General features: G+C 62.7%; 1 protein-coding gene across 2 annotated transcripts in view; it reads right to left on the bottom strand.

The window, feature by feature from the left end:
- The window catches only part of ARHGAP39 (Rho GTPase activating protein 39), a 75,865-nt gene that overhangs the window by 7,493 nt on the left and 53,959 nt on the right, over positions 1–14,413 (bottom strand). For both annotated transcript variants that reach the window (XM_062187829.1, XM_062187828.1), the window contains 3 exons: positions 11,199–11,279; positions 8,239–9,592; positions 6,716–7,277 (listed from right to left, as the gene is read on the bottom strand). In XM_062187829.1, coding sequence (XP_062043813.1) covers positions 6,716–7,277; positions 8,239–9,592; positions 11,199–11,279 — 1,997 coding nt within the window. The remainder of the gene's footprint in view (positions 1–6,715; positions 7,278–8,238; positions 9,593–11,198; positions 11,280–14,413) is intronic.

The raw sequence follows: 14,413 nt of genomic DNA, 5'->3' as shown, positions 1-14,413 counted from the left end.
CCATGCTCCTCTCCTCCACGTGGGTCCAGTGTTAGAGCTGCCCAGGCGCGCGCAGGCACCTGCCTCTGACGGACCGATGTTCCCCATCCTAAGGAACTTGCATGTCTCAACGCTGACAGATACACCCCTTGTCCTCCCAGCACCACGGAGCCTGCACTCTGTGGTGCTGTGAGCTCTCAGCCATCTTCTTTGTCCATGACAGTACGGATGAGGGTATTTAAAAAAATATTTATTTATTTATTTGAAAGTCAGAGTTACACACAGAGAGGAGGAGAGAGAGAGAGAGAGAGAGACAGGTCTTCCATCTGCTGGTTCACTCCCCAATTGGCTGCAATGGCTGGGGCTGGGCTGATCCGAAGCCAGGAGTTTCTTTTGGGTCTCCCACCCGGGTGCAGAGGCCCAAGCACTTGGGCCATCTTCTACTGCTTTCCCAGGCCACAGCAGAGAGCTGGACTAGCAGTGGAGCAGTTGGGTCTTAAACCGGTGCCCACATGGGATGCCGGCACTGCGGATGGTGGCTTTACCCGCTGCACCACAGTGCCAGCCCCATGGATGAGTTTATGAGTTGCAGCGCTCTCTGGAAGAATCAGCTCTTGCTTCATCCATGTTGTCCCTGGTTTTCTGTTTGTTTGTTTGTTTTTTCCCCATTAATTTCTACTCTGACCTTCATGATTTTCTTTCTTCTGTTTATTTATTTTTGTAAAAATTTATTTACTTGAGAGGCAGAGTCACAGACAAAGGAAAGAGAGAGAGAGAGAGAAAGAGAGAGAGAGCGAGCGCGCGCTTCCATCTCTGGTTCACTTCCCAAATGGACACGACAGCTGGAGGTGAGCTCATACAAAGCCAGGGGCTTCCTCCAGGTCTCCCACATGGGTGCAGGGGCCCAAGCACTTGGGCCATCTTCTACTGCTCTCCCAGGCCATAGCAGAGAGCGGGATTAGAAGTGGGGCAGCTGTGACTAGAACTGGAGCCCACACAGGATTCCGCGCCACAGGTGGAGGCTTAGCCTACTATGCCACAGCACTGGCCCCCAGGTTTACTTTTCTGGGGTAGGCATTTGATCCAGCAGTAAAGACGCCACTTGGGACTCTCGCATCCCATTATCTGAGTGCCTGGGTTCGGATCCTGGCTCCGTGTCCGACTCCAGCTCCCAACTAAAGTGCATCCTGGGAGGTGGCTGGTGATGATTCGAGTGCCTGGACCGCTGTCCCCCAGGTGGGAGGCCCACATGGAGTTCCTGGCTCCAGGAGCTTGGGGAGTGAGCTAGCGGATGGGAGAGCTCTCCATCTACCTTTCCAAGAAAGAAAAGCAAGTGAAAGCTGCTCCGTGGAGGCCGAGGCTGATCTGAGCTGCTCCACCCGACATACGTCGGGTGCTGGAGATGTCCCTGTCAGAGATGCTGGGGGTGCACCTCAGTCTTCATTTTTTTTTATTTTTATTTTTGACAGGCAGAGTGGACAGAGAGAAAGGTCTTCCTTTGCCATTTGTTCACCCTCCAATGGTCGCCGCGGCCGGCGCACTGCGGCCAGCGCACTGCCCTGATCCAAAGCCAGGAGCCAGGTGTTTCTCCTGGCCTCCCTTGCGGGTGCAGGGCCCAAGCACTTGGGCCATCCTCCACTGCACTCCTGGGCCACAGCAGAGAGCTGGCCTGGAAGAGGGGCAACCGGGACAGAATCTGGTGCCCTGACGGGGACTAGAACCGGGTGTGCTGGTGCCACAAGGTGGAGGGTTAGCCTGTTGAGCCATGGCACCAGTCTTCACTTCTCAACACTGACCTGACCCTTGGCTGCTCACTGGATGTCCTTGAGTTTTCCAACACTTCAGGATCTCCTGACACCTCCGTGTCTCCGATGCTACAGTGATTCACGCTCACAACACTGAGACTCAGCCTGCCCTGCTGCTGCAGCTGGGGTCCAGCCCAGATGGTCCGGATGCACCCTGCACTGTGCAGACCTGGAGGAAGCCCCTCCCACTCCTGTGCCGCGTTTGCTGGAGCCATTCTCCACCTGCCCAGTCAGCTTCCCACCACTGTCACATGCTTTCCTGCTTGAAAACAGGTCTTCTTCCTTTTCCGTTTTTCTGCCTTTGTGTTTTAAGTATGGTAACATAAATACAAGACTGCATTTGCCATGTTAGCCGTTTCTAAGGGAGCAGTTCATTGGCACTGAGTGCGACCGTTATCATCACCCACCTCCAGAACCAACCATCTCCCAAGCTGGGCATCTGTGTGTGCTGGGCACCAGCTCCTCATGCCTGCCCAGGCCACCCTGGGCGCCTCACAGTCGTGGTCTCCCTGTGACTGGCTTCCTTCACCCAGCTCGATGGCCTCGAGATTCAGCTGGGCAGTGCAGCTCGGGGCAGGACCTCCTTCCTCTGCAGCTGGGCAGGGCAGCTCGGGGCAGGACCTCCTTCCTCTGCAGCTGGGCAGTGCAGCTCGGGGCAGGACCTCCTTCCTCCCCAGCTGGGCAGGGCAGCTCGGGGCAGGACCTCCTTCCTCCCCAGCTGGGCAGGGCAGTGCAGCTCGGGGCAGGACCTCCTTCCTCCCCAGCTGGGCAGGGCAGTGCAGCTCGGGGCAGGACCTCCTTCCTCCCCAGCTGGGCAGTGCAGCTCGGGGCAGGACCTCCTTCCTCTGCAGGTGGGCAGCTCGGGGCAGGACCTCCTTTCTCCCCAGCTGGGCAGGGCAGTGCAGCTCGGGGCAGGACCTCCTTCCTCTGCAGCTGGGCAGGGCAGCTCGGGGCAGGACCTCCTTCCTCCCCAGCTGGGCAGGGCAGTGCAGCTCGGGGCAGGACCTCCTTCCTCCCCAGCTGGGCAGGGCAGCTCAGGGCAGGACCTCCTTCCTCTGCAGCTGGGCTGGGCAGGGCAGCTCGGGGCAGGACCTCCTTCCTCCCCAGCTGGGCAGGGCAGCTCGGGGCAGGACCTCCTTCCTCCCCAGCTGGGCAGGGCAGTGCAGCTCGGGGCAGGACCTCCTTCCTCCCCAGCTGGGCAGGGCAGTGCAGCTCGGGGCAGGACCTCCTTCCTCCCCAGCTGGGCAGTGCAGCTCGGGGCAGGACCTCCTTCCTCTGCAGCTGGGCAGGGCAGCTCGGGGCAGGACCTCCTTCCTCTGCAGCTGGGCAGTGCAGCTCGGGGCAGGACCTCCTTCCTCCCCAGCTGGGCAGGGCAGCTCGGGGCAGGACCTCCTTCCTCCCCAGCTGGGCAGGGCAGTGCAGCTCGGGGCAGGACCTCCTTCCTCCCCAGCTGGGCAGGGCAGTGCAGCTCGGGGCAGGACCTCCTTCCTCCCCAGCTGGGCAGTGCAGCTCGGGGCAGGACCTCCTTCCTCTGCAGGTGGGCAGCTCGGGGCAGGACCTCCTTTCTCCCCAGCTGGGCAGGGCAGTGCAGCTCAGGGCAGGACCTCCTTCCTCTGCAGCTGGGCAGGGCAGCTCGGGGCAGGACCTCCTTCCTCCCCAGCTGGGCAGGGCAGTGCAGCTCGGGGCAGGACCTCCTTCCTCCCCAGCTGGGCAGGGCAGCTCAGGGCAGGACCTCCTTCCTCTGCAGCTGGGCTGGGCAGGGCAGCTCGGGGCAGGACCTCCTTCCTCTGCAGCTGGGCAGGGCAGCTCGGGGCAGGACCTCCTTCCTCCCCAGCTGGGCAGGGCAGTGCAGCTCGGGGCAGGACCTCCTTCCTCCCCAGCTGGGCAGGGCAGTGCAGCTCGGGGCAGGACCTCCTTCCTCCCCAGCTGGGCAGGGCAGTGCAGCTCGGGGCAGGACCTCCTTCCTCCCCAGCTGGGCAGGGCAGTGCAGCTCGGGGCAGGACCTCCTTCCTCCCCAGCTGGGCAGGGCAGCTCGGGGCAGGACCTCCTTCCTCTGCAGCTGGGCAGGGCAGCTCGGGGCAGGACCTCCTTCCTCCCCAGCTGGGCAGCTCGGGGCAGGACCTCCTTCCTCCGCAGCTGGGCAGCTCGGGGCAGGACCTCCTTCCTCCCCAGCTGGGCAGTGCAGCTCGGGGCAGGACCTCCTTCCTCCCCAGCTGGGCAGCTTGGGGCAGGACCTCCTTCCTCTGCAGCTGGGCAGGGCAGCTCGGGGCAGGACCTCCTTCCTCCCCAGCTGGGCAGCTCAGGGCAGGACCTCCTTCCTCCCCAGCTGGGCAGCTCGGGGCAGGACCTCCTTCCTCCCCAGCTGGGCAGTGCAGCTCGGGGCAGGACCTCCTTTCTCCCCAGCTGGGCAGCTCGGGGCAGGACCTCCTTCCTCTGCAGCTGGGCAGGGCAGCTCGGGGCAGGACCTCCTTCCTCCGCAGCTGGGCAGCTCGGGGCAGGACCTCCTTCCTCCCCAGCTGGGCAGGGCAGCTCAGGGCAGGACCTCCTTCCTCTGCAGCTGGGCTGGGCAGGGCAGCTCGGGGCAGGACCTCCTTCCTCTGCAGCTGGGCAGGGCAGCTCGGGGCAGGACCTCCTTCCTCTGCAGCTGGGCAGTGCAGCTCGGGGCAGGACCTCCTTCCTCCCCAGCTGGGCAGGGCAGTGCAGCTCGGGGCAGGACCTCCTTCCTCCCCAGCTGGGCAGGGCAGTGCAGCTCAGGGCAGGACCTCCTTCCTCCCCAGCTGGGCAGGGCAGCTCGGGGCAGGACCTCCTTCCTCCCCAGCTGGGCAGGGCAGTGCAGCTCGGGGCAGGACCTCCTTCCTCTGCAGCTGGGCAGGGCAGCTCGGGGCAGGACCTCCTTCCTCTGCAGCTGGGCTGGGCAGTGCAGCTCGGGGCAGGACCTCCTTCCTCCCCAGCTGGGCAGGGCAGCTCAGGGCAGGACCTCCTTCCTCCCCAGCTGGGCAGGGCAGTGCAGCTCGGGGCAGGACCTCCTTCCTCCCCAGCTGGGCAGGGCAGCTCGGGGCAGGACCTCCTTCCTCCCCAGCTGGGCAGGGCAGTGCAGCTCGGGGCAGGACCTCCTTCCTCCCCAGCTGGGCAGGGCAGTGCAGCTCGGGGCAGGACCTCCTTCCTCTGCAGCTGGGCAGCGTCCCACTGCATGCCGGCACTGGGCTTTGCCAGCGTGCACCTGTCCTCTTGGACACAGTGAATAGCCATCCACACAGGGGACAGGTATCCAGGGGAGCCTGTTTCCTTTAGGGTGCAGAACTGCTGGACCCCGGGTCCTCTACTCAGTTACCGAGGAACCGTCACACCACGCTCCAGAGTGGCCGCACCATTTCGTCCCTCCTGAGAGGACTTCTGCCTTTAACATACTCCTTCATGACTGGTCATCAAGAGCAGACACGCATGCTCACTGGGCATCTCCGGGCGGGAGCACTGAAGGCTGATGGGGGCAAGGCTCCAGGCCCCCAGCCTCCCAGCTCTGGCGCGCGTGTGTCCACAGCCGAGCCTCCCTCCATGTCCCTACCGGGGCCTGTTGGAAGAGGTCCTGGGAGAAGCTGGGAGGCCCCTTGGGGCCAATATGCATGCGACACAGCCTAGCTGGGACGGGGCTCCCCACGGCACCCTGGTCTTACATGGTGGGGGCCACACAGACGCTGGTGGGCAGCTCAGGGCGAGGTGCCTGCCCCGCCCACATGCCTCACACTTCCGGGCTGCAGCTTCCTCTCGGGAATGACTGGGCTGCCGGCGTCTGCAGCACCCATATTCCTGACCGCCCTGGAAGGCGGTGTTGCTAGGATAAGAGCTGGCTGGGAGGCAGGGTAGGGCATGGGGCTTGCTGGAGAAGGTGTGGCCACCTCAGAGGCCCAGCCCACAAGGTGCTGTCAGATCACCTGTGGCTGCCTGGGGGACTGGAAGCCGAGGCCTCAGGCTGAACTCAACTGGGCAACTCCGCCTCCAGGCCCTGGGGCAGGGCTCTGTGACCTTCAGCAGCGTCCTGAGCCCCCTATCCCCACCCCATGGCACGGATCCCTGTTCCGTGCAAGGCAGGCCCTGGATGAGATGCTAGGACGAGAGCATGCACATCTCTGTGTGAGCCTAAGCGGGGCCGACAGCACCAGCTCCCAGGACGCCTTGTCCTGTGGGAAGGGCCCAGGGAGCCTCTGGCCTTTGGCTGTGCCCACCCACCCCTTGGCCACCTTTTCCAGGCTGGATTCTCCCCCCTGTGCCAGTCTGGGGCGTGTCCAGATGTGGCTTCCGTGGCTGTGCCCCACCAGCGCCTGAGTGTGTGCAGACGGGCCCCGCCCACCAGTCAGGGGCCTGCGGCCGTGCTGTGCGCAGCGGGGACACAGATCCACAGCCTGCAGTTCAAGGCATGTTTCAGGCCCCTTCGGAAGCCAAGGAGGTGAACCACGAAGTCAATCTGCGTGCAGCCAGGGAAGGTCCAAGGGAACCGAGCACTGGCTCACCGAGGCCCCTGCTCGGCACCCCAAGCCCTTGTCTCTGCTGGGTGACATGTATCTGGGGAGTGGGCTGCAGAGCTGCCCCCACACGTGGCTGAGGTGCTGTCAGACCAGTGCCCTGCAGCCTCTGGCCCCAAGCCTGGGCTGAGGAGAGGCCCAGCCAGGCCCTGTGGGGTTCGGCCTGGGGTTCAGGCTGCGCGGGCGCCATGGCCGAGCCAGGCACCTGTGCCCGTGTGTGTCCAGGTGTGGCTTCCGTGGCTGAGCCCCGCAGATACCCGTGACAGCGCTGTGCTCACGGGCAAAGCCCAGGGCTCTGATGGGGACAGTTTGGTCACGACAGACCCAGAGCGTGCACTCTTGGAGCCCTCTCCATGGCCCTTCCTATGGCCGGCGGCAGAGCTGGGGGTGCCACGGGCCGTGACCAGGTCTTACCTTTTGTGTCGTTGACGGGATCCATGTGCCGGTAGATGTAGCCCTCCAAGTAGGAGTGGAACTTGGGCGTGGGCGGGAAGAAGGCCAGGCAGATGGCCATGAGCTCCCAGCCGCGGGCCAGGCTCTCGAGGCGGAAGTTCTCGGTGGTCTGCCGGCACAGCTGGATGTACAGCTCGTCCCGCAGGCCCTGCACGCTCCAGCCCTTGGTGGCGATCTCCAGCGCCACGTGCAGCGGGTCCGCCTTGGCCCGCCGGTCGCCCATGTACATCTGGATCAGCTTGAAGACCTCGCAGGCCTCCTTCTTCACGTGCCGGTCGCTGGTCACAATCATGGGCTTCTTGATGGACTCGCTGCTCCAGGCCAGCATGTTGGCGATGGACACCTTCCGGCGGAACAGGCCCTGGGTGTGCCTGTTGAAGTGCTCGCAGGCCCAGTGCTGGATGTCGGTTTCCGAGGACGGCTTGCGGAGCGCGAAGGTGGGGAAGACACAGCTGGAGCTGGGCACCACACTGCGGTTCTGCCGGCTGCTCTCAGACTGGGCACAGGCACCAAGGTCCTCGGACTGAGAAGGACACGCGAGACCGGGCCATCAGGGCCGGGCAGCCAGGCACACCTGGACTGCAGCCTCCAGTGGTGTGACCCGGGGTCCCACGCGACCCAGCCAGGTGACTGCTAACCACAGGCTGCCTGAGGGGGGAGGCCCGGCTATGGGTCAGGTAACCCAGGCAGAGAGGGTGATGGGCAAGGACGGACAGAGGGAGGGAGGGGGCAGCCTTCCCTGGGTGCCCCCAGGTGGAGTTGCTGCTCCTGCTCTGCCACCCGCCATGGAAATGCCAGGCGTCCAGTTTAGGTGGGAAGCTGCAACTCTCAGGGGGCCAGCCTGGTGTCTGACCCCCAAGGGCCCCTCTTCTCTGTCACCCATGTGACCCAGTGCTGACCTGAGGCTGGTCCTTTATCCAACCCTTGCTGGGGCTCGGGGCTCGTTCCCTGGGAGCTGAGTGTGGCTTTCCCTCTGCTCCCTCGCCTGGGCCATCACCCCCTCTGTCCCAAGTGATGAGCCCACAACGGAAAGCAAAGCCATGAGGTGGGGGTAGGGGGCTCAGGACGCTGCTGAAGGTCACAGAGCCCTGCCCCGGGGCTGGAGGTGGAGTTGCCCAGTCCAGCTCCAGGGTCATTGCAGGGACCAAGCCGAGGCCAGCCCCGCCCTTCACCCTGACACCTCTCCAGGAGGTGCCCAGCTGCTAGACAGAGGTGCAGGTGCCACCGGGAGGCCTTGGCTGCGCTCCTGCTCAAGGGACCTGAGTCACCACTGCCCTTAGCTGCCGGGGCCTCCTCCACGTTCCAGCCCCCAGCTCCCAGATGGCCAGAGGCTAAGGACATCCCTGTCGTGTCACGGAGCCCCCAGGGCCTCAGGCTCAGAGGAGGCTTGGACGTGGCACCCGCGGTCCGGCATCCCTGGGGCCTGCCCAGCCCGTGTGCTGACTCAGGGGCTCTCAGCCCGGCCCTGGGCCCCCGGTGCCCACCTGTGAGGGGTGGAGGTAAGGCTCCGGGGAGGCCAGGTTCGTCTGCACGGAGATGCTCTTCTCCAGCAGGATCTGGGGGAAGCCGAGCTTCTCGAAGGTGCCCCTCTTCCAGTGCTTGCTCTCCTGCTGTGCCAGGGCCTCGTCCTCGCTGAAGGCACGCACCACGGGCCCCGGCATGGGCAGGGGCACAGCCCCGTCGCTCTCGTAGCCTGAGCCGTCCTGCTGCGAGTCCCAGCTGCTCCTCTGCTTCATGTGGAAGTGGGCCTGCTGCGCCTCCCAGGCCAGCCGCGCCTGCGCCAGGAAGGGCTCTGTGGCGCCCCGCACACCCTCCACCTCGCCCTCCGCCCGCTTCACCTGGGCCAGGCCCGGGACGTGCTCCTCTGCCAGGGGCTGCTCGCTGAGCAGGTCCCCAGGGCCCTCGGCAGAGGCAGCACTGGGGGCCTGGCACAGGGAGGGCTTTCTGCTCTTCCTCTTGCGTGTGCCCGGGGAGTAGCCCGTTGAGGACATGGTGTCCTGCTGGCTGGACCAGGACATGGCGTCCTCCTGAGCCCGAGGCAGCGGCGTGGACGGCTGCCCGTGGCGGGGCTCGGACCCCTCCATGGTGCTGTAGTCTCCAGATCGGACCCCCAGGCGCTGGTCCCTCAGCAGGCAGGGGCTGGGCTGCAGGGAGAAAGAGCCGCCCACGGGGTTCGGGGCGTACTTGTGCCGGGGGCCTGCACGCAGCTTGGGGCTGGCGCTGGCCTGCTCCACGTACACCAGCTGCCGCACGTACTCCTTGCCCGCAGGGCTGTACTCCAGGCTCATGAAGCGCTCAGGGCACTTCTGTTTGGTGAGCACCAGCTGCTGGCAGGGCGAGGTGGGCGCCTGCCTGGACGCGGGCAGGAGGGGGCGGGGCTTGCGGCCGGGGGACCTCTGCGGGGAGCTGGCCTGATGGCTGCCGCCGGCCTCGTACTGCATGTCCATGGGAGGCTCGTCATAGATGGGGGCCTGGTACTCCACTGGGGGCTCCTCGTAGAGGGGGGGCTCATAGCCATAGCGCGGGGAGGAGGGCTGTGAGTCACTGGAGGGCTTCCGGGGCTGGGTCAGCAGCGGGGAGCAGCTGCCCGCGAGCTCGGCCCTCTTCAGGAAGGGGGACGGCCTCCTCTCGGGGAAGAAGACGGTGCCGTCCGCGTCCGGGCTGAACGTCTGCAGGCTGGGCGAGTGCTGGCTGCCCGAGGGCCTGCGGGAGCGCGCCCCGGCCTGGCTGTCGGAGGGGTAGCCGTTGCCCTGGGCGGCGAGGAAGCTGGGCTCCCGGTCAGCGACCTTGATGAGCACGCGCTCCTTGGTGCCCGAGTTCCAGCGCAGCGAGGAGGTCCTGCGGGGTGTGGACAGCCGGTCAGCAGGAGCCCTCGGGGCACTCTCGCTAGGCACTGGGACTGTCCCCGGGGCAGTGTGGCCCTGACCTGCTGCCCCTCACACAGCTGCTGTCTCAGCCTTGCTCTGCCCCTGGAGGTGGCTCCCAGGCCCCAGCACACCAGAGAACTGGCGGCTGCTCTCCTAGGGACTGGGAACCCAACCCTGCTGCAGGCCTCCCTCCTAACCCACAGTCCCGGAGTGCAGGTGAGCCCAGCAGGGCGCAGCGTCAGCATCAGGGCCTGCCTCTCCTACAAGAATGCCCGCCCCCCTTGTCTCCACCCCCCCGGCAGGGGAAGACGGGCGCCCCAGAGGGTCTGCCTCTCCTACAAGAGTGCTCGCTACCTTCGTCTCCACCCCCCCGGCAGGGGAAGACGGGCGCCCCAGAGGGTCTGCCTCTCCTACAAGAGTGCTCGCTACCTTCGTCTCCACCCCCCCGGCAGGGGAAGACGGGCGCCCCAGAGGGTCTGCCTCTCCTACAAGAGTGCCCGCCACCCTCGTCTCCACCCCCCCGGCAGGGGAAGACGGGCGCCCCAGAGGGTCTGCCTCTCCTACAAGAATGCCCGCCACCCTCGTCTCCACCACCCCCCCCCCGGCAGGGGAAGACGGGCGCCCCAGAGGGTCTGCCTCTCCTACAAGAGTGCCCGCCACCCTTATCTCCACCCCCCCCCGGCAGGGGAAGACGGGCACCCCAGAGGCCACTCAGCCCCATCAGGCCGCGCGTGCCCACGGCGCTGGGTGACCCCGACGCTAGGCTGCACTACGGCGGACGGGAATGCCCACACGCACTCCATTCCACTCCACAGCGGCCCGGGTCGGCACACACCCGCATCCCATGGCCGTGCCTCCACCCCAGCAGACCTCGTCCCTGAGGTCCACTTCCTGCCTCTCTGGCCTGACAGAAACCCCTGGCACTACCCAGCATTCCTTTCAGTCAGTTTCCCCTCCTCTGGGAGTCCAGACGGAGCCCCACCCACGGGGCCCACGGCGTACTCCGGCCTCTACACGCAGAGCGGACGCCTTCCGAATTACGAACTGTCTACTCCGCTGTGCGTAAGCTGTGCCCACACCCACTGCAGGCTGCGCCACAGCCCGAGTTTGCTCACAGAGTTCTGGGGGCAGAGTGGTAGGTGCCAGCACCCTGAGCACATCCGCCGGGCCAGCCTCGCCACCGTCAGCTGGTATGAGATTCCACTGGGAAAGCTCGGGAATCCAGAGATGACAGTCACCTCTAACCCCCGGCTACAGAGCCTGGGACATCATCACCACGCTTCTGTCTGGAATCGAAGGCGACACGGCACCCAGGGTCACCTGTAGCTCCTCACCAGCCCCCCCACAGCCTGACTGGGCCCGGCAAGCACTCAGGAGCCCCAGGACCTTGCTTCTACACCAGGGGCCGAGGGAAGTGTCACCAGCTCCACAGACCTAAACTGGGTAGTGAGCTGGGCCTGGGCCCTGGGCCTTTCCTCAAGGGCTGGACACTGCACCACTGGGGGCTCCTGCAGGTGCCTCAGCGCCGACCCACACCCTCCGAGCAGCAGCAGGTGCGCCTGTGACATGGGTGCTACCTGTAGTGGAGGAGCTGGCCGTCTGTGCCGTAATCCCGGCAAGCTTCATAGTCCTTCTCGAGGAATACGCCTGGTGCAGCGCTGAAACAACACAATGAAAAAGAGACATGGATGCAGCAGCAGGAATTCAAAATACCCGGCCCTTCCCTGACACCCCAGAAGGCAGGGCTGGGGTCGGCGCCATGGAGGGGCAGGTGAGGCCGTCACTGGCAATGCTGGGATCCCCTTGGCTCTGATACAGCTCCCGGCTAATGCGTCTGGGAAGCAGTGGGTGATGGCCCAGGTACTTGGGTTCATGCCACCCAGTTGGGAGACCCTGATAGAGTTCCTGGGTGCAGCCGGGCCCAGCCCCGGCTACCGCAGCCATCTGGGGAGTGTACCAGCAGATGGGAGTTCTCTCGTCTCTTCACCTTTCAGATAAATAAATCTTAAAGAGGGGGCACAGGGTTGCCCAGGAGTGTCAGTTTTCCCAGGAGCGACAGGGGTCCTCACACCTGCCCACGAGCTGTTCCTGCCATCGGTTCAAACAGGGGCACCTCTGCAGCCCCAGGCCCCGGGCCTTCCAGCAGGCACAGTGCCGAGGGCACAACCACGGGGTTGTGAGCATCACAGTTCCCCAGACGGCGGTGTGGGCTACTCAAGGAGGGTGGCTTGGCGCACAGTATGTGTGGAGTGAAAGCTGGCGGGCAGGCAATCACCCTGACAGACATTCAAAAGGCAGGTGAGCCAGCTGCCACCTGCTCACCGCGAGGAACTCGACGTGACCCGGGCAAGGACTTCCCACGCCGAGCAGCGGCAGGCACGGCCACCAGGTCGGGGCCAGGCACCTGCTCACACCTCCAGGGGACGAGATCTGGAGGCGCTCGCCAGCACAGCACAAAGAAACGGAGAGAGATGTGGACTTGAAAGACAGAGAGAAAACTATTGCTAGTTGTCAGCCTGGAAAACCAAGAAATCGGCTCAACAGCTGCTATTTGAGCTGAGACTAGCGGCCACGCCTCACATCCTGGCTTCTGTACTCCCGCCACCAGTCAGAAACCACGCTCACCTCCACAGCAACAGGCACAAAAGCAGGACGCCAAGGCCACGTGTGTCCACGACCAGCGCAGAGGCATGCAGGGCCCGAGCACAGGACCCGAGTCACCCCGGCAGACCCCAGCAGGAGTGTGTCTGGGACAGAGTGTCCCGCACGTGCTCAGCACAGAGCACGCTGTGCCAGCCAGATCAGACGGCAGAGGACAGGGGCCGGCGCTGTGGTGCCGTGGGTGAAGTCTCCGCCTGCAGCTCCGGCCACTGCAGCCAGCTGGGGAGTGAACCAGTGGATGGAACCTCTCCTCCCTGTCTCTCCCTCTCTCTGTCTGTAACTCTATCTCTCAGATAAATAAATAACTAAAAAAAAAAAAAAAAAAAAAAAAAAAAAAAAAAAAGAACAGTTCAATACAAGCTCAAGAAATAACTAGTTTGAAAACATGGAAGGGGCCTCTGAGAGGGACCAGGTCGGCCTAGAGCGACATGAAGGCTGGAGCCGACAGCTGCCGTGTGCAGAGGCTCTGTCCCCACCGGCACTCACGCCAGGTCACACGGCTCCGCCTGCCGGTTGGTCAGCGTGGGGGATGGTTGCAGGGCGTCCCCTCTTTTCTGTCACCAGGGCCCTCGTGAGAAGCCGAGCACAGGCTGGCACCAGGCTCCAGGACTCTCAGAACTACGAGGAGGAAATCTCTTCTCCTGGGCATGACCCAGCCTCAGGCGTTCGGTTACAGCCGCACGGCAGGCTGAGGGTTGCAGAAAACAAACCTGTCAGAATGTTGTAGCAGAACACATTTTAAAAAAGACGTGCCTTCCAAATACAACGCCCCAGGATTACAGAGAGGGAAAAAGAGAAGAGGCAGAGAGAGAGGGCGAGAGAGAGTATCTTCCACCTGCTGGTTCACTCCCCAAATGGCCACAGGGGCTGGGGCTGGGCCAGGCTGAAGCCAGGAGCTTCTTCTGGGTCTCCCATGTGAGTGCAGGGGCCCGAGGGCTCGAGCCATCGTCCACTGCTTTTCCCAAGTGCATTAGCAGGGAGCTGGGTCAGCCGTGGAGCCCGCGGGGGCCACTGTGTCACATGGAGACCCCAGGGCTCCACGCAATTCCAGCTCCCTGCTGCTGTGCAGCCGGAAGGGCTGCAGTGACAGCTCAGGTACCTGGGTACTGGTCAATGACAGGGAGACCCCAACAGAGTTCCGGGCTCCTGGCTCGGGCCTGGCCCACCCAGGCTGCTGTGGGTATTTAGGGAGTGAACTAGTAGAGGGAGGGTCTCTCTCCACTTGTCTCTTTGCCTTTCAAATAAATTAAAAAAAAAAAATCACATCACCAATGTTAAAAAAAAAAAAAGCTTTCCAATAAAGTGTTTATATATATATATATATATAAAAACACTTATTTATTTGAAAGCCACTATGGAAGACAGTTTGGAGCTTCCTCAGAAACCTGGATACAGCCTTACCACACAACCTAGCCATCCCACTCCTGGGAATTTACCCAAAGGAAATTAAATTGGCAAATAAAAGAGCTATTTGCACCTCAATGTTTATTGCAGATCGATCCACAATAGCTAAGACCTGGAATCAACCTAAATGCCCATCAACAGAAGACTGGATAAAGAAATTATGGGATATGTACTCTATGGAATACTATACAGCAGTAAAAAATGCAATCTGGTCATTCACAACAAAATGGAGGAATCTGGAGAACATCATGCTGAGGGAAATAAGCCAGTCCCAAAGGACAAATATCCTCTGTTCTCCCTGATCGGTGACAACTGAGCACCTGAAAGGAAGCCTGCAGACGTGAACGGGCACCATGAGAAGCAGTGACTCGATCAGCTCCTGTCCTGAGTGCTGAGGAGCAGCTGTCTTTACTCCTTTTAGTATTCTTTTAGTTCTAATTAACACCGCTGGTTGAACTCTGTAATTAACACACAATTATTCTTAGGTCTTTAAATTTAACTGAAAAGTCATCCCTGTTAAAGCTAAGAGTGGGAATAAAAGAGGGAGGAGATGGACAGTTTGGCACATGCTCACTCGGACTTGCCCCTAATGGTAGAGCTGGAAACGTGCCAGGGGATTCCAAATCAATCCCATCAAGGTGGCATGTGCCAATGCCATCTCACTAGTCAAAGTGATCCATTTCAGTTCATAATTGATCCTAATGATAGGATTACGTGTCAAAGGCAT

Source organism: Lepus europaeus, chromosome 4 (assembly GCF_033115175.1).
Source record: "Lepus europaeus isolate LE1 chromosome 4, mLepTim1.pri, whole genome shotgun sequence".
NCBI classification, from domain to species: Eukaryota; Metazoa; Chordata; class Mammalia; order Lagomorpha; family Leporidae; genus Lepus; species Lepus europaeus.
Note: the sequence above shows the minus strand (reverse complement) of the source record. Positions and strands in the feature narration are given on the sequence as shown.